The sequence below is a fragment of the Saimiri boliviensis genome, chromosome 11 (assembly GCF_048565385.1).
Source record: "Saimiri boliviensis isolate mSaiBol1 chromosome 11, mSaiBol1.pri, whole genome shotgun sequence".
NCBI classification, from domain to species: domain Eukaryota; kingdom Metazoa; phylum Chordata; class Mammalia; order Primates; family Cebidae; genus Saimiri; species Saimiri boliviensis.
Window position 1 is genome coordinate 39,209,796 of NC_133459.1, and position 17,684 is coordinate 39,227,479.

The 17,684-nt window shown below is 40.7% G+C and overlaps 1 protein-coding gene across 5 annotated transcripts; it reads left to right on the forward strand.

The window, feature by feature from the left end:
* Nucleotides 1-1,494: 1,494 nt before the first annotated feature.
* ZFP69B (ZFP69 zinc finger protein B) lies at nt 1,495-17,401 on the forward strand. Of its 5 annotated transcripts, XR_012512392.1 has the most exons (8): nt 1,495-1,588; nt 2,063-2,484; nt 4,868-4,963; nt 5,931-6,010; nt 7,856-7,982; nt 8,256-8,354; nt 13,314-14,682; nt 16,163-17,401. XR_012512392.1 is itself a non-coding variant. In XM_074380600.1 (7 exons), exons 2-7 carry the CDS (start codon nt 2,358-2,360, stop codon nt 14,480-14,482), a joined length of 1,698 nt encoding a protein of 565 aa, XP_074236701.1. In that variant the 5' UTR covers nt 1,495-1,588; nt 2,063-2,357; the 3' UTR covers nt 14,483-17,401. The 5 variants fall into 5 exon arrangements, 4 of the variants coding, with proteins under 4 accessions (XP_074236701.1, XP_074236703.1, XP_010345846.1 ...); XM_074380600.1 differs by having other exon boundaries at nt 13,314-17,401; XM_074380602.1 differs by having other exon boundaries at nt 8,259-8,354; nt 13,314-17,401.
* The last annotated feature ends 283 nt before the right edge of the window (nt 17,402-17,684 follow it).

Consider the following 17,684-nt stretch of genomic DNA (forward strand, 5'->3'; position numbering starts at 1 on the left):
ACCACTACTTAGATTCTACCATTAACATTGTACTGTATTTCATGCTGTATTTTTGTTGAGTAGCAGATAGGAATATAGACTGCCGGTATTCACCACTTGTAAGCTATGTGATCTTGGGCAAGTTATTCAACTTCTCCAAACCTGAGTTTTCTTATCTGTAAAGTGGGAATAATAATAGTTCTTACTTCAAGTGATTGCTACGATGACAACATCAGTTAAAACATGAAGTGCACCTAGGACACAGCCTCATATTCTGTAACTATTATATGCTAGTGTACTCATCAGCTTGGGCTGCTGTAACAAAATACCATTGACTGGGCGGCTTAAACCACGGAAATTTACGTTCTCAGTGTGGAGACTCGACGTCCTACATAGGGTCCAGTTGGGTTAGTTTCTGACTAGGACTATATTCCTGGCTTGCAGACAGAAGCCTTCTCTGTAAGTCCTCACATGGCCTCTCCTTAGTGCCTGCAGTGCCTGGAGAGGGAGACAGGGAAAGAAAAAGAGAAAAGGAGAGGGAGGAGGGTAGTAAACTCTCTAATGTCTCTTCTTATGAGGACATTGATCCTCTCAGAACAGGATCCCATCTTTATTTATGACTTTATGTAACCTTAATTACCTCCATAAAGACCCTATCTCTAAATAGCCTCCAAATACGTACATTGGGGGTTAGGGCTTCAAGATAAATTTGGGGGAACACAAACATTCTCGGTTCATAACAGCTAGCAAATACTATAATTGTATTCTGTTTCCTAAGTAGTCGTTTTTGTAAACTATTGATGTAGAAATGTATTTGGAGTTAAGCACTCCTATTTTGTTGGAGAGAGAGAACTGAGCAATAAAACAGCAATACAGTATCATCGCTATTGTGGAAAATACATAACAATGCATGAAAAATATTGTGTGTGTGTAGGAAAGGCTGTACACCAACTGTTAGCAAGGTTACTGCTGCTTGCTGAAATTATAGGTAATAATTTTTTTGGTTTTGTTAATTTTCTGGCATTTCAGAAATACAAGGTAAGCAATAAATAGTATTCAATTTTATTGAATACTAGAACAGAAAACTGATTGTGGTATTCTTTTAATAATATATTGGAATCCATTCAACTTTCTGCTGAGAATAAATAACCGGCATGTACATACTATTCAGGGAAAGTGCTATGGAATATTTTACACCAGGGTCATTTCACCAAAAAAGTGATGCCGATGGCATTCTTCTGTCAAGGGTTTCAAAGGCTCACCCTAAACGTTCACGTGCGTATTTCCGGCAGAGAGGGGATGACTGTTCATCAGAGTCTGCGGCCCAAGAACGCAGGCTCGGTCTCCTCCCGCCAGGCTGATGATGCCCGCCGGGGTCGGATCCCGGGAGTCCTTGAATGCAGCGAACCCAGAGCGCACCGGTAGGGGCGTCTGAGCTCGCGGAGCGGCTCCCGGGGAGGACGACGGGAACGTGGCTCCAGGCGGTCGCCGCGCAGGCGCACTGGGTCCTGGCTGCCCGTCGCGGCGCTACCCAAGAACGTGGCCGCGCAGTGCTCGGACCCGGCGGCCGCGGCCGAAAGAAGCGGGCGTGCCGGCCCAGCTGGGAGAGGTGAGCGGGTGGCTGTCCCGGGCTTGGGGAGCCGGGCGAGCGGGGAAGCGCGAGTTACGCCCGCCGCCACCCTGTTGCGCGCGGTACTCTCCCGAGTCGGGCTCAGACAAAGGCTGGGAGGGCAGGGCCGGGCGGGTCCAGCTCTGTGGGGAAGACTTAGCCTCTTATTTGGGGAGAAGGAGACGGGGTCTAACGGTTTCGTGGTTGCCGCAGCCAACAAGTGATGGGATTCCAAATCCCCGACTACTTTACACGTAATTACTGGCTAAAGCAAAGAATTGGGTTGTATTCGTCTCTTTGTGCTTCCTGACACCTGCGCGGTGCTTTGAACCTTGCGGGCTGTGTCTGCCCACCGCTTCCGTGTATCTTTTGGAAACATTTGACAGAGATCCGTATTTGTTCTAGCGTTCTTCACTGTGACTGTGCCTTCTTGGTCCTTTGCTGATTCTTATGTCTTCTGCCGGGCATCTGCAGGGGCTGCTGACAGTAAATACTTGGCGCCTCCAGCTGCCGGCTGAGACAGATGGAGCTCAAGTTGGGAGATGCGCCTTGAGAACCATTGACAGAAACAAGTCCAGCTCTCGGATGTTGTTACTGTACGTTCCCTGGGTTCCTGAGAGAGGACATTGAGGAGTAGGAGTCGGTGATTAAAGGAGACTGGTACAACTGGGAAGCCTCCCGTCAGAGGTTCCAGCAGTTTCCTCATCAGAGGTGGACAAGCCCTATGGGCTAAGACAGAGGGTCCTCAGAAAGGAGTGCGGACGTCGTCATGCTGCAGCAGCTCCTGATCACCCTGCCCACCGAGGCCAGCACCTGGGTGAAGTTGCAGCATCCAAAGAAGGCCACAGAGGGGCTGGCCCTGTGGGAGGATGTGACTAAAATGTTTAAAGGAGAAGGTGAGAATAGACTGATGGGAGAGAGGGAGGAAAAGCAGTCCCCTTTAGTGTGAGTTGGAATGAGACACTAGAGTGGAAGTGTCTCTTAGGGAGATAAGTGAGTGGAAGGTTTCTGGAGTTCTTGATTGTGGCTTTTGGTCTGGGGTTTTCCTAAGTAGTAGTAGTGTTCGGTTCAGCCTAGGATCGATATTTCAGTGTCATGGTTATGTATATTATTTCTTTTCATCTTCCACATGGCCACTTGGGGCAGGATGGACTTAACCTGATTTTTCTTATTCTAACAGTGGGGAAATGTAAATCAAATGGGAGGCTTGCCCAGGGTCACACAGGAACTTGGTGGCTAGGTCAGGAGAAGCAGCCAGGGAGGTACCAGGTGGGCCTGGAATACCTTGTGCTAGAAAGCAAGGAAGAGTTTAAAGACTAATGGATATGTGTCAAAAGGAGCCACGTTTAAGGGTCTCTTGCTGGACAAATTTGGGAAAGCTTAGGTATCCAAACTGATTGTAGCACCTTGAATAAGTAAAATTCCACATGATCACATTGACACTTAAAATAGAGAAAGATTGGGGGGTGGGATTCATTTACAAACATTAGAGGTGGTTAATACACTGATTTCTTACTTTGAAAAATAGGTTATTATGGAAATGAATGATGCATTTACTTTGCTTTTTAGATCATCTTCGGTTAGTGAGGGAAAGCTTTTTACAGAATGCCTGCCAATAATAAATGTAGAAAGAGGCCAGGCATGGTGGCTCATGCTTGTAATCCCAGCACTTTGGGAGGCTGAGGCAGGTGGATTGCTTGAGGCCAAGAGTTTGAGGCCAGGAGTTTGAGACCAGCCTGGCCAACATGACGAAACCCCATCTCTACTAAAAATACAAAAATTAGCTGGGTGTGGTGTCACATGCCTGTAACCCCAGCTACTCAGGAGGCTGAAGCACAAGAATCACTTGAACTAGGAAAACGGAGGTTTCAGTGAGCTGAAATCATGCCACTGCACTCCAGCCTGGGTGGTAGAGCAAGACCTTGTCTCAAAAATAAATAAATAAATAAAGAATGATATAATCTTTTATTGTAAATAAAATAATTGAAAGCTTAATGGGGAACAGATACTCACATGATAGAAAGTATTATCCCCTCAAGTTACTTACTAAATGGCAAGGAAAGAACATAATTTTCCTTGAGGTCTGGTGGTCACAGTTTTAATCAGTGAGGTCTGGTGGTCACAGTTTTAACCAAATGTCTCAGTAATGGAGTAGCCAGCATTTTATATTTTAAGGATACTGTATTATAAAGCATCTGGTATCACCCACAAGGTATTCCTACCAGAAATGTTTAATGTGATCCTAAATTAAGTTTAAAGACTGAACTGCTAGTTTACAGAAAATACAGGGAATAGAGAAATAAGATAAACCCCTTGAGGATATAGTCAGACTGTTCTTATATCTTAAAAAGACAATATTATGAAGAAAGGGGAAGTACTTATTCTAGAGGAAAAGAAACCAGAGCTAACAACCACTTTGAATGTGTGAGCCTTGATTAATTCCTGGTTTGGAAAAAATCAAGAATAAAAGTTGAAGAAATCTGAATATAGACTGAATATTTAGATGATACTATGGAATTGTTAATTTTCATAGCTGTGATAAATGGTATTGTGGTTATACAAGAGAAGATCCTGATTTGAAATAGTTAGGGGTAAAGTATTATGATGCAAACAACTTTGAAATGCTTCAGAAAAAAATATAGATAGGTAAAGCAAACGTGGTAAACGTTAACAATTGTTGGATATAGATGATGTGTGTATGTATGGGTGTTCAATATTCATAATAAAAAGCTGGAATAGGCCGGGCATGGTGGCTCATACCTATAATCCCAGCACTTTGGGAGGCCAAGGTGGGCGGATCATGAGGTCTGGAGATCGAGACCATCCTGGACAATATGGTGAAACCCCGTCTCTACTAAAATACAGAAAAAAAAAAAATTAGCTGGGCATAGTGGTGCGTGCTGGTAGTCCCAGCTACTCGGGAGGCTGAGGCAGGCGAATTGCTTGAACCGGGAGGCAGAGGTTCAGTGAGCTGAGATCAAGTCACTGCACTCTAACCTGGCGACAGAGCAAGACTCCGTCTCAAAAAAAAAAAAAAAAGTTGGAATAAAATACAAGGACAGTTATGTGCCTTAATTCCTAGTGCATATATATATTTTTTGAGACAGAGTCTTACTCTGTAACCTAGGCTGGAGTGCAATGGCTCGATCTCGGTTCACTGAACCTCTGCTTCCCGGTTCAAGCGATTCCCCTGCCTCAGCCTCCCGAGTAGCTGGGACTACAGGCACACACCACTATGCCCGACTAATTTTTTTTTTTTTTTTTTTTTTTGTATTTTAGTAGAGATGGGGTTTCACCATATTGGCCAAGCTGGTCTTGAACTCCTGATCTCAAGTGATCCGCCTGCCTTGGCCTCCCAAAGTGCTGAGATTACAGGTATGAACTACCACACCCAGCCTCTAGTGCATATTTTTAATACCTCAAATTCAGCCAGTATTACTTAAATTCTAGAAAGCTGGCAATATGTTATGTGTAGCACTTTAGCAGATGGAAAAAAAATGAGATGCAGTTGCTACTCATACACTCATTAATAATTGAGAGAGATAATTATACAAGTAAATAAAGTAGAAAGCAGCCTGAGATAGATAGTAGAATAGATATAAAAACCAAGGTTTTGGGAAGCACAGAAAAGAAGCTTTCTTCTCATTAAGGGTGTCTGCGAAAACTTTACGTGAACTGGGCCTGAAGGATATCTGTTTTTCACCAAATAGGATTTAGGTGGGGTACTATCCAGATGTGTTCAAAGAATACTAGGATTGTGTGAGTAGGTGTGTCCAGTGGATGAAGGATAGTGTTTAGAGAAGAAGATAATACTTGGAGAAGCCTTAGACTGGTTGTGGAGAATCTTGAAATCTATGTTGATTAGCCAGGCATGGTGGCACATGCCTGTAATCCCAGCTACTCAGGAGGCTGAGGCACAAGAATTGCCTGAACCTGGGAGGTGGAGTTGCAGTGAGCCACAATCATGCCACTGCCCTCCAGCCTGGGCAACAGAGCAAGACTCTGTCTCAAAATAATAGTAATTTTAAAATAATGTAAAAAAAAGAAATCTACGTTGGAATATTTTCATTTTTCTTTCTTGTCAGTGGGGAAACCTTTGGGGATTTTTTAAACAAAAGGTTGGCCTGAGGGATCTCTAAGACCACTGGGAAATATTAATGCTGAAAGCAACTTGTAGCATGTCCTCCTCATTAAGGAGGCTTTGGGCTGCTCTTGAGTCGCCCTAAATGTCCCTCTTTGTGAATATTTTGGGGGAGGAGCCACACTGAGTGTGTCTGCAGGCAGTTTCTCTATTTGGGTGATTTGGGGAGATGCAAACATCATGGTTCTTTTCCTTCCCCAGCTCTGCTATCTCAGGATGCTACCCATGGAGAAAGTTTAGAGAGTAGATTGACCCTTGGATCCCCAACAGCAGAATCCCAGGTGGGTTGGTGTTTCTGGTCACTTTCTTGACATTGTTTCTCAGATTTTTGGAGCACTGGACTTTGATTTTGTTTGATTCAACTTCCTGGATTAGTTTTTCTTAGGCTGTTCTTCAGAAAACCAGGCCATGTCAGTCGATTTCACAGGTAATTTCTCTATCAGTAGTAACCTCCACAGGAAACCTCTTGTTTTTGCAAACCTCTAGCCATTTATCCAACAAATATATTGTGCTGAGGCCACACATGTGTGTGAGAGAGAAAATGATAGAGAGGAGAAGAAGTATGTAACAGTCCTTGCCCATGAAATGCATATATCATTGGGGAGAAAGACAAACGTGAGTCATTTTAAGCAACATTTAAAAGTCAACAGAATCATTTTCTGATATTTTTGGAGATGTATACGCTTCATTGATGATCTTTAAGTGAGGATTTTTGGTCAAGGCCTAGAGCAGAACTGGAGCTGAAAAAAGAAATGAGTAGAAGAGAAACTGGCAGGTCATGAAGAACATGAGCTAAATAGGCTAAGCAGAAAAGGAAGGAAAACTTCTAAGAGCAGTTTAACAGTGTGCCATGTATCCTAAATGAAGTAATCGGAAAACTGATAGCACTGGCAAAGCTCTGTACTACCAAACCCCAGGGGGATAGGGAAACTCGAGACAATTAGAGTAGTCAGAGAAACAGAGGAGGATATCATTAGAGAACAGAAGAGTTTTACAGTGGATTGATCTTGGCCTCCAAAATCACATGGTTTAATCATGTGTTTAAATCATAGGGTTTATCCTATGTCTTTAACCTTTCTCAAATTCACCTCTCTTATAGATTAAATGTGGATGCGAACATCAGCCTAATAGGCCTGAAATGCATTTCAGAATTATTTACAATACAAAAAAAAGCATTAAAATATTCTCTATACTTAGGGGATTTGTTGTTATTTCAGCCTTCCAGCTTCTGAATTCTCTTAGCTTTTGAGGGTATTTTAAAAAAATAATTGTCAGTGGCTCAAGCCTGTAATCCCAGCACTTTGGGAAGCCGAGGTGGGTGGATCACGAGGTCAAGAGATCGAGACCATCCTGGTCAACATGGTGAAACCCTGTCTCTACTAAAAATACAAAACATTAGCTGGGCATGGTGGTGCATGCCTGTAATCCCAGCTACTCAGGAGGCTGAGGCAGGAGAATTGCTTGAACCCAGGAGGCGGAGGTTGCGGTGAGCCGAGATCGCGCCATTGCACTCCAGCCTGGGTCACAAGAGCGAAACTCCGTCTCAGGAAAAAAAAAAAAGAAAAAAAAATTGTCAAACAGTTACTTATTGTAGATCATATATAATAGGCCCTTATACTTCATACCCCAGAATGTCTATCTCTGTCCAGACGTCTTCATTACTAGGCAGAATTCATGCTCCCTCCAAAAATGTGCTGTTCTCTCATACTTTTATTAGCAACAGAAAAACCTAGTTAAGGTTATTTCACCCATGCTAAAGTATGCTTACTCTTTCAGCCCAACAAAGTCCCTGTCTTCTCTTGTGGCTTTAGCCGCTTCTAAACTCCCTACTTCCCCAAATACTCCTCAACTTTATTGTCTTTAGTCAAAATTACTGTATACTGTACTGTGACCATCTTTACTATTTCATATACATTTTCCCTTCAGCCAGATTGTAAGTTGCAGAGGTAACTTACATGTTTTATGCATTGTTTAATAACCTCCGTTATATATAATCTATAATCATTAGAATAAATTAAATGATTAGCAAGAGAGTAGGAAAACGTGACTAGAATCTCTTAGCATCTAGACAAGGTCATAACAGCTTCCTGAAGTCTGGCTGAAAAGGAACATATTTGATGCTCTAGGAACTGTTAACCTTCAAGGACGTATCTGTGGACTTCACTCAGGAGGAGTGGGGGCAGCTGGCCCCTGCTCACCGGAATCTGTACCGGGAGGTGATGCTGGAGAACTATGGGAACCTGGTCTCAGTGGGTAAGGATGGGCTCCTCTTGAAAATAGAATCTACCTATTAGATGAAAACCTTTGTTTCTAAATTAAGTGCTGTGTTTCGGCTTTGGGTTCTGTATTAGAGGTTTCTGTTTCCTTCTGAACACCATGTCAGACAGGATTGCTATGCTCTTTTCTGCTCTGTTCTTTCTACTCTACTCTGCATTTTTTTAGAAAGCCTGAATACCAAAGAACCATATTTAAATTCTTGGGATGGCTCTGTGACCTCAGCACATACAGTCTTTTCTTCCCCATAAGCAGGATATCAGCTTTCCAAACCTGGCGTGATTTCTCAGTTGGAGAAAGGAGAAGAACCATGGTTGATGGAGAGAGAGATTTCAGGAGTTCCAAGTTTAGGTAAGTGCAAGGTAGGTGGAGCCTTTGTGATATTAGCCAGAGAGTTCCCCTCAAGGCCTCCTTCAAGCTGTGGGGAAGACTGAAGCCATGTGGGTGGTACATTCAAGAAAGTTGATTCTTTTACCTCTGTCACCCGTTTCCCACACTTGCATCTTCTTATTAATCTCTCTCGAGTTAGAGGAAAAGAGATGCCTTTCTCATCAGGGTTAACCTTTATCATGTCTTTTGATCTGACTTTCATGATTTTTACCTCTTTCTCCAATATTCTAAACCTTGCTCTGATCATAGTTTCTTTCCCACATACATTTAGATTTACACAGGTCTGTCCTCATTAAACACAGTCCACTTCACTGGACTGGCGCATCGTTTTCTCATTGGTTTCACTTTCTCTCAATGTTTCCTTTTCAGTATTTTTCTAAGCCTTATTCTGTGATCACAGTTTGAATTGTAACTCTCATTTTAACTTTATCATTTAGCTTTTTATGCCAGATAATTTATGACTCTGAGAAATCAACCATAGACTTCGTTCGTAGCAGATCCAGTGGCTTTTAACAGTCTTCTTTAACATTAAGTATACTAATAATGATATTTGCTGGGCGCGGTGGCTCAAGCCTGTAATCCCAGCACTTTGGGAGGCTGAGGCGGGTGGATCACGAGGTCAAGAGATCGAGACCATCCTGGTCAACAAGGTGAAACCCCGTCTCTACTAAAAATACAAAAAAAAATTAGCTGGGCATGGTTGTGCGTGCCTGTAATCCCAGCTACTCGGGAGGCTGAGACAGGAGAATTGCCTGAACCCAGGAGGCGGAGGTTGTGGTTAGCCAAGATCGCGCCATTGCACTCCAGCCTGGGTAACAAGAGTGAAACTCCGTCTCAAAAAAATAAATAAATAAAATAAAATAAAATAATGATATTTACCTGGGTTCTCTGTGAATGACAGCTGGGTTGTCTGTAAGTCTCTGTTTTACAAATGAGGAAAAGGAAGCTGATTAAGAAACATATACAGGGCAATTAGCTACTACTTGGTATACTCAATATCTTAATTCTAATCATGCTAACTCCACAGTTTGTGTGTTCTTATAGCACTATTTTTCACAGCTGCATTAGATTATACATACAGACCTCACCACCTTAATATTCTTTCCTCTATCAACTAGTTCAGTAAGTTTTGTCTCCTCTATCTCTCTTATTGTTTTTTCAGTGTTTCTCATCAGTGTCTTTTATTTTTTTTTTTTGAGACGGAGTTTCTCTCTTGTTACCCAGGCTGGAGTGCAATGGCGCAGTCTCGGCTCACCACAACCTCCGCCTCCTGGGTTCAGGCAATTCTCCCGCCTCAGCCTCCTGAGTAGCTGGGACTACAGGCACGCGCCACCATGCCCAGCTAATTTTTGTATTTTTAGTAGAGACGGGTTTCACCATGTTGACCAGGATGGTCTCGATCTCTTGACCTCGTGATCCACCCGCCTCGGCCTCCCAAAGTGCTGGGATTACTGGCTTGAGCCACCACGCCCGGCCATCAGTGTCTTTTTTAATGCAGATACATGATTTCTGCCTAGGTTAGGATAGGCTAAACTACTGTAATAAATAGACTCCAAAATTTCACAACAGAGTTTGAGCTATAAGTTATCTCAAACAGAATGTGAGCTTATTCCTTGATCATATTCTGATCTGGAAAAAGTGGTTTCTTTCTTTTTTTTTTTTTTCTTTATTGAGACAGTCTTGTTCTTTCATCCAGGCTGGAGTACAGTGGCACAGTCTTGGCTCACTGCAACCTCCACCTCCCAGGTTTAAGCGATTCTCCCACCTCAGCCTCCTGAGTAGCTGAGATTACAGGTGTGAGCCACTGCACCTGGCTAATCTTTTTTGTAGTTTTAGTAGAGACAGGGTTTCATCATGTTAGCCAGGCTGGTCTTGAACTCTTGGCCTCAAGTGATCTGCCCACCTCAGCCTCTTAAAGTGCTAGGATTACAGGCATGAGCCACTACACTGGGCCCTGCAACTGTCACTGGACAGTTGCTCTTCATCTGGTGATTCAGAATCAAGGTTTCTTCTACCTTGTAGCTTCTCTATCCCTTAGGGTTTCCTCATTATCTGCATTTAGACAACATAGAATAAGCACACAAAGGAGTTCATCTGGGAGGTTTTTATGGGCCAGTCTAGGGTGGTTCACCTCACTTTCATTCTCTTAACAGGAGAGACCTTTGTGACTTCATTCAATCTAATTCAAGGGAGATTGGGAAATAGAATCTGTTTGCATGTCCTAAAATGGGGAGAACAGAGTTTAGGGAATAACCAGCAGTCTCTGCCACAGTCTCCAGGTTTCTGAGGAACCTCTGTCTTTTTTACACTACTGCTCTGTTTCTGTACAGATTCCCACAGATGTTTTGTGATGGTTTCAACTATGCCTTCCATGCTCATATTTTCATCTTTGTATGAAATATGAACCCTATTCCTATGTATCTCTGGCATTTGTGACATCTCCACATAGAAGCACTATACTTCAAACCCAGTGCATCCAAAAACAAGACGTCTCATCTAAACAAGTTTCTCATCCTAACCTCCCCTGTTCTTTTAGTCTCTAGAAATTATGGTATCAGGAAGAACATTAAGCATGTTTTCTACTCTGTTTTTCCCCGGTTCCCCACAGCTTCTTCCTTAATATTATCTGTTAGATCCACTTCTACTGTTCATTTATGTTGAGGCAACACTAAGGTAAGTTTTCATCATTTTATGCCTGAGTTACTAAACTTTCCAGTTGCATTTGCTAATGTCTTATTTTCTTTGTCTGAATCTTCTTGAATGTTACTGCCAGATTTGACCACTTGAAATACCACATTTATCTTGCTGTTACCTAGAAAGAAAAATTAAACACCTCCCTGTTCCCTGTGATCAGTAATCTAAACATCTCTGTTTGCTTTTTAAGCTGATTCCAAAATTTATTCAGCTATTTCTGAGCACTTTTTATGTGCTGCTACTATAGTGAGATTAGAAATCCTAAGGAGTAAGATTTTTTTGTGAACAGGAAGTATTCGTGCTTTAGGTTGGCAGAGCCCAAAATGGATGGATAGGAATAGTAAGGGTAAATATCAGAGAAACTCCTTCATCCAAAAATTTTATCCCAAGTATACTATGAATAAAATATATATTCTCTATCCTTAAAGATTTTATAAGGTAATTAACATTTTGTCACATTGAGAAGCCATTTTCTGCTTTCTATATGGGCAAAAATTGTGAAGAATGATCGAATCTAGTGAGTATGCAGGGAAAGGCACCCATATTCGCTGAGCGTGCACATATCCACAACTCATCAATTTCTCTTTAGTAAAACCAATGAAATACTGATAGAAGTGTACAGCATTTATGTATAATGATGCACTGTGGTATGATTTTAGAATAGTGAAAAATGGGAGACAACTGAAATGTTTTTCAGTAGGGACAAGTCAAATTATGTTATGTCCATACAGCAGAATGCAATGCAGTTATAGAAAAAATGAGATACCCTAGCTGGGTAGCTTACTCACTTTTCCCAGCAACTCAGAAGTCTGAGGCAGGAGAATCACTTGAGTCGTGGAGTTGGAGATTGGCCTGAGCAACATAGCCTGATCCCATCTCTAAAGTATAGTCATAATAATTTTAAAACTTTTTAAATAAAGAATGAGATAAAATCCAATGAACAGATATAAAAGGAGGCCTATAAAGATATAGAGTTAAAACAGATATAGAACTATATGTATACCATAATCCCCCCTTTTTTTTTGCACAGATGTATATTTAAGACCATATATGTACAAATGCAAACATTCACATATACATTTTGGTGGGAAATGTATGAATAGAGACATGTCAGAAATCTCAGAGACTGGAGGGAGTTTTATTCCAGTTAGGGAAATGCTGTCCTTTTTCAAAAGTCAATGTATTCCTACATTATTCAGTGTTTTATTTTAGTGTTTAAAGGTATTTGAAATGCTTTTTAAAATACTTTTTTTTGTGTGTGAATAAAACTTTGTCATAGAAATACGGGCTTGAGATGATATGATGTTAGAATCCTATCTTCCACAAGGCATGGTGGCTCACACCTCTAATCCTAGCACTTTGGGAGGCTGAGGCACCTGGATTGCTTGAGCTCAGGAGTTTGAGACCATCCTGGGCAACATGGTGAAACCCCATCTCTACAAAAAAATGACAAAAATAGCCAGATGTGGTGGCATGTGCTTAAAGTTCTAGCTACTTGGGTAACTGAGGTGGCAGGATGCTTGAGCCCAGCAGATCGAGGCTGCAGTGAGCCATGATCACACCACTGCACTCCAGTTTGGTTGACAGAGTGAGACCATGTCAGAAAAAAATTCTATCTTCCTTGATCTTATCTTCTGATATTTGTTCTTATTCTCTTATTAGTTTATTTCTTCTTGTAGTTCACATGGATGAGCTCCTCCTAATTTCTTAAAGTCATATTACATACTTTTTTCTTTGAGACAGAGACTTGCTCTGTTGCCTATGATGAAATGCAGTGGTATGATTACAGGCTTAAATATGAAGTGATCCTCCCAGCTCAGCCTCCCAAGTAGCTGGAACTATAGGCACACATCACCATGCCTAGCTTTTTTTTTTTTTTTTTTTTTTTTTTTTTTTTTTTTTTTTAAGAGACAGGGTCTCTTTCTGTTTCCTAGGCTGGTCTCGAACTCCTGGGCTCAAGCAATCCTCCTGCCTTGGCCTCCCAAAGTGCTGGGATGATAGGCATGAGCCACCATATTTGGTCCACCCTACATACTTTTAACAGCTTCTTTATTCTGCTTCTTCACTTGCATTCATATCAGCTCTCTAGTGGCAGAATCACATTTGAAGATAATCCAAAACTCCTGTGCCTAGTATATATTATTTTTTCCTCCCATTCCCACTGTGGCAATTAATTTTTAAAGTTCAGAAAGTATGGGTCATTTTTAATTTTTAAATTTCTTTCAGACTTGGAGAGCAAAACAAAAACCAAAGAGTCATCTTTACAGAATGATATTTCATGGGAAGAATTACACTGTGGCCTAATGATGGAAAGATCTACAAAAAGAAGCACCTTGTATTCCACCTTGGGGAGAATCTCCAACTATAATAAGCTAGAAAGCCAACAAGAGAACCAAAGAATGGGTGAGGGGAAAATCCCCCTGATGTGCAAGAAAACGTTTTCTCAGGAGAGAGGCCAAGAATCTAATAGATTTGAGAAAAGGATTAACATGAAGTCAGAAGTTATGCCAGTATCAATAGGTCTTCCAAGAAAAAGAGATCGTAAATATAACACATCTGGAAAGAGAAGTAGATACAACATAAATTTAGTTAATCATTCAAGGAGTTATACAAAAATGAAAACCTTTGAATGTAGTATTTGTGAAAAAATCTTCAAACAGCTTATTCACCTTACTGAACACATGAGAATTCATACTGGGGAGAAACCTTTCAGATGTAAGGAATGTGGAAAAGCCTTTAGCCAAAGTTCATCTCTTATTCCACATCAGAGAATTCACACTGGTGAGAAACCCTATGAATGTAAGGAATGTGGGAAAACCTTCAGACATCCTTCATCTCTTACTCAACATGTTAGAATTCATACCGGGGAGAAGCCTTATGAATGTAGGGTATGTGAGAAAACCTTCAGCCAGAGCATTGGACTGATCCAGCATTTGAGAACTCATGTTAGAGAGAAACCTTTTACATGCAAAGACTGTGGAAAAGCATTTTTCCAGATTAGACACCTTAGGCAACATGAGATTATTCATACTGGTGTGAAACCCTATATTTGTAATGTATGTAGTAAAACCTTCAGCCATAATACATACCTAACTCAACACCGGAGAACTCATACTGGAGAAAGACCATATAAATGTAAAGAATGCGGGAAAGCCTTTAGCCAGAGAATACATCTTTCTATCCATCAGAGAGTCCATACTGGAGTAAAACCTTATGAATGCAGTCATTGTGGGAAAGCCTTTAGGCATGATTCATCCTTTGCTAAACATCAGAGAATTCATACTGGAGAAAAACCTTATGATTGTAATGAGTGTGGAAAAGCCTTCAGCTGTAGTTCATCACTTATTAGACACTGCAAAACACATTTAAGAAATACCTTCAGCGATGTTGTGTGAAATATACTTAATATCAAAGAATCTTTGTTGGAGCAAAAGATTCTAAATCAGTGGTTCCCTGATTTTTTGGATTTCCAAAAACAAACATTAAAAAAATGGTTTGGCACAATATTACCAACTATTAATTTTTCCGTATTAAAAACAACCACCTATTATCAGCATTATTTCAGAAAAGAAAGGACTTTTTAATATTTTTAAAGGTAGGAAATAGTTCCTCCCCCTCCCTTTTTTAAAAGACAGTTTCACTCTTGCCCAGGCTGGAGTGCAGTGATGTAATCATAGGTCCCTGCAGCCTCAAACTCCTGGGCTTAAGCAGTCTTCCTGCCTCAGCTTTCCAAATAGCTAGGACTACAGATATGTACCACTATGCCTGGCTAATTATGATTATTTCGTAGAGACAATCTCACTATGTTGCTAGGCTGGTCTCAAACTCCTGGCCCCAAGCAGGTTTCCCATCTCATTCTCCCAATATGCTGCAGTTACGGACATGAACCACCATGTCTGGTCAGAAACAGCCCTTAATATTACGTCAGGCTTATGTCAAATTCCCACATTTGTCTTTACTTTTCTCAGTTCACTATGTGCCAGTGAAAATTTCCTGGCATGTTAGTGATATGTGGATTGACTTTCAAGAAACACTGTTTTAAATATCCCTTTAATAAATCAGAATAAAAAATAGTACAGCCTTTTACTATAGCCCTTTATATGGCTAGAAGATGTAGAAATTAAATATTGATTGTCTCATTTCTAGAAGAATAAAGGGAGATTTCTAGAATTGATAAGTAACACTGTACATGAGATAATTATATTTAATGGTTTTCTATAGAGCAAGAATTGGCAAAGTTTCTGTAAAGGGCCAAATAGTAAATATGTTAGGTGTAGTGGGCCATATGGTCCCTGTCACAACTATTTGACTTTCCCATTTTAGTATAGAAATAGCCAGAGACAATATATAAAATAGAATATCTGAACCTTGGCACTGCCAATATTTTGGACTGGATAATACTTTGCTATAGGAAGCTGTCCTGTGCATCCTGGGATGTGTAGGCTCATCCTTGGCTTCTACCCACAAGATGCCAGCATTCAATGCTGATAGCTGCCCCTCCCCCAGTTGTGACAGCCAAAAATGTCTCCAGACATTGTCAGGTGTACCTGGAGGCCAAAATTGCCCCTAGTTGAGAACCAATGATGAATATGTGCAATAGTGGTTCCCATAAACTGCATTTAAAAAACAGCTGTTAGGTTTCATTTGGCCCGAGGGCTGTCATTTTTCACTCTCCCACCAAGAGTATGTAAAATTATTAGAAATGACAACAGACTAACATTTAGGGTCAGATTAGTATGTGTATATGCTGTAAATTCCTTAGCAACTCCTTTAGTATTTTGTTGCAATAATTATTTAAACATTACATTTGTAATGCTGTCTTGGAGCCTAGGAATTATTTTTGGAGATATTTATGCAGACTTCCATCTATAATGATGGATTTTTTTTATTGTTAATCCATAAATATTTTGAATGTATCTAAAAACATCTTTGAAAACATAACCACAATGCCATTATTATACCTATACATATTAACCACAATTCCTTAAAACATAATGATGCCTTTTTGAAGAGAGATTTATTGATGTCATTCTGAGGAGAAACCTTTCAGATAACTTTAAGTTTTCCTTTGGCAGGCTTACAATATTAGATTTGAAATGTGCTTTGTATCAAGTGGAAGTGTCTCTTACGATAGCTCCTAGAACAACACATCAAGAGGCCCTTCAAAGAGGACCAGAGAAAGGTGACTGCCGGAGACATACTCAGGCAGGGAAATACGGAAAGTGGAGGAATTGACTCCTAATGCTTCACTATACTTAGTAAAATAGATACTCCATCCTTACAGACATAATTGGAAGTAAGTCAAGTTTAACTTTTTACTGTTTTATATGGAGATAGAACAAACAGTTCAGTCACCTGAGTATTGTCAGTGTGAGCTATCTAAAGTAAAGCTGTAAATCCAGAATACATACCAGTATCTCTAGAATTTTTTCTGTTACTACATTTGCTTAAAAAAAAAAAAAAAAAAAAAAGCTGGCCCCTAACTCTTAAGTCCTGTATGACACTGATGGGCAGAAAAAGAGTGGGGATATACACTGTTTGTTAAAATTGTTCACCATATTTCTGTGGTCTTAGATTTCCCAAGAATTTGAATTTCTCCAATTGCTTCTTTCCCTGAAAGACATGACTATGACTTTTGTCTATAGTTCCTGCCTCAATGATCTCATACGGTCTTTGGCTTAAAATACCATCTATGTTTAACAACTGCCAGATTTGCATCTCCAGCCTGGACCTCTCACGAACTCCAGCCTTGTTCTAACCTTTGGGCCATTTCACTGGCTGTTGCAGATGTCATATACCCTTACCTTCTCATCTTTGCTCAAATGTTGCCTTCTTACTGAAGCCTATCCTGTCCACACTGTTTAATTCTGCAGTTGTTTACTTTCCAGATTGAGAAATCCATACCTCCTTCACCTGCTCTATGTTTTTTATATCATTTATCACCTTCTAACACCCTAGATACTTTACACGTTTGAGTTAATTGTTTACTGTTGTTTCCCCCTGCTATAATGTAAGCTCCATGGGGGCAGAGGTCTTTGTTTTGTTCACTGATGTATCACAAGTGCCTAAAACAGTGCCTGGCACACAAAAGGGACTCATTAAATATGTATTGTTTTGATTTGAACTGAATTGAACTATGAATCCATGATGAAAATAAAGAAATGTAATCCATATACTTTCCTACCTACATTTTATATGTGAGGAAATCTTATTTTTTGTTTCCTTTTTCTTTTCTTTGCAAGTGGACAAATATTTATATACCTCTGAGAATCATAACCCACATATTTTAAGATAAAAGAGTATTTCTATGTTAAGTTGTTTTGGTTGTTTTTGTTTGTTTGTTTGTTTGTTGAGACAGGGTCTTAGGGTCTACCCTGTTGCCCCGGCTGGAGTGCAGTGGCATGATCATGGCTCACTGTGCTGAGATTACAGACATGAGCCACCATGCCTGTAATCTGGGCACTTTGTGAGACTACGGCAGGCAGATCGCTTGAGGCCAGGAGTCCAAGACCAGCCCGGCCAACATGACAAAACCTGTCTCCACTAAAAACACAAAAATTAGCTGGGCATGCTGTTGCACGCCTGTAATCTCAGCTA

Bases quoted from the DNA above. Each gene is read 5' to 3' on its own strand.
- ZFP69B (XM_074380600.1), top strand. From the start codon at position 2,358: ATGCTGCAGCAGCTCCTGATCACCCTGCCCACCGAGGCCAGCACCTGG. The intron at 2,485-4,867 runs GTGAGAATAGAC...TTTGTATTTTAG, and splicing joins TAAAATGTTTAAAGGAGAAG to TAGAGATGGGGTTTCACCAT. The intron at 8,355-13,313 runs GTAAGTGCAAGG...AATTTCTTTCAG, and splicing joins TTCAGGAGTTCCAAGTTTAG to ACTTGGAGAGCAAAACAAAA.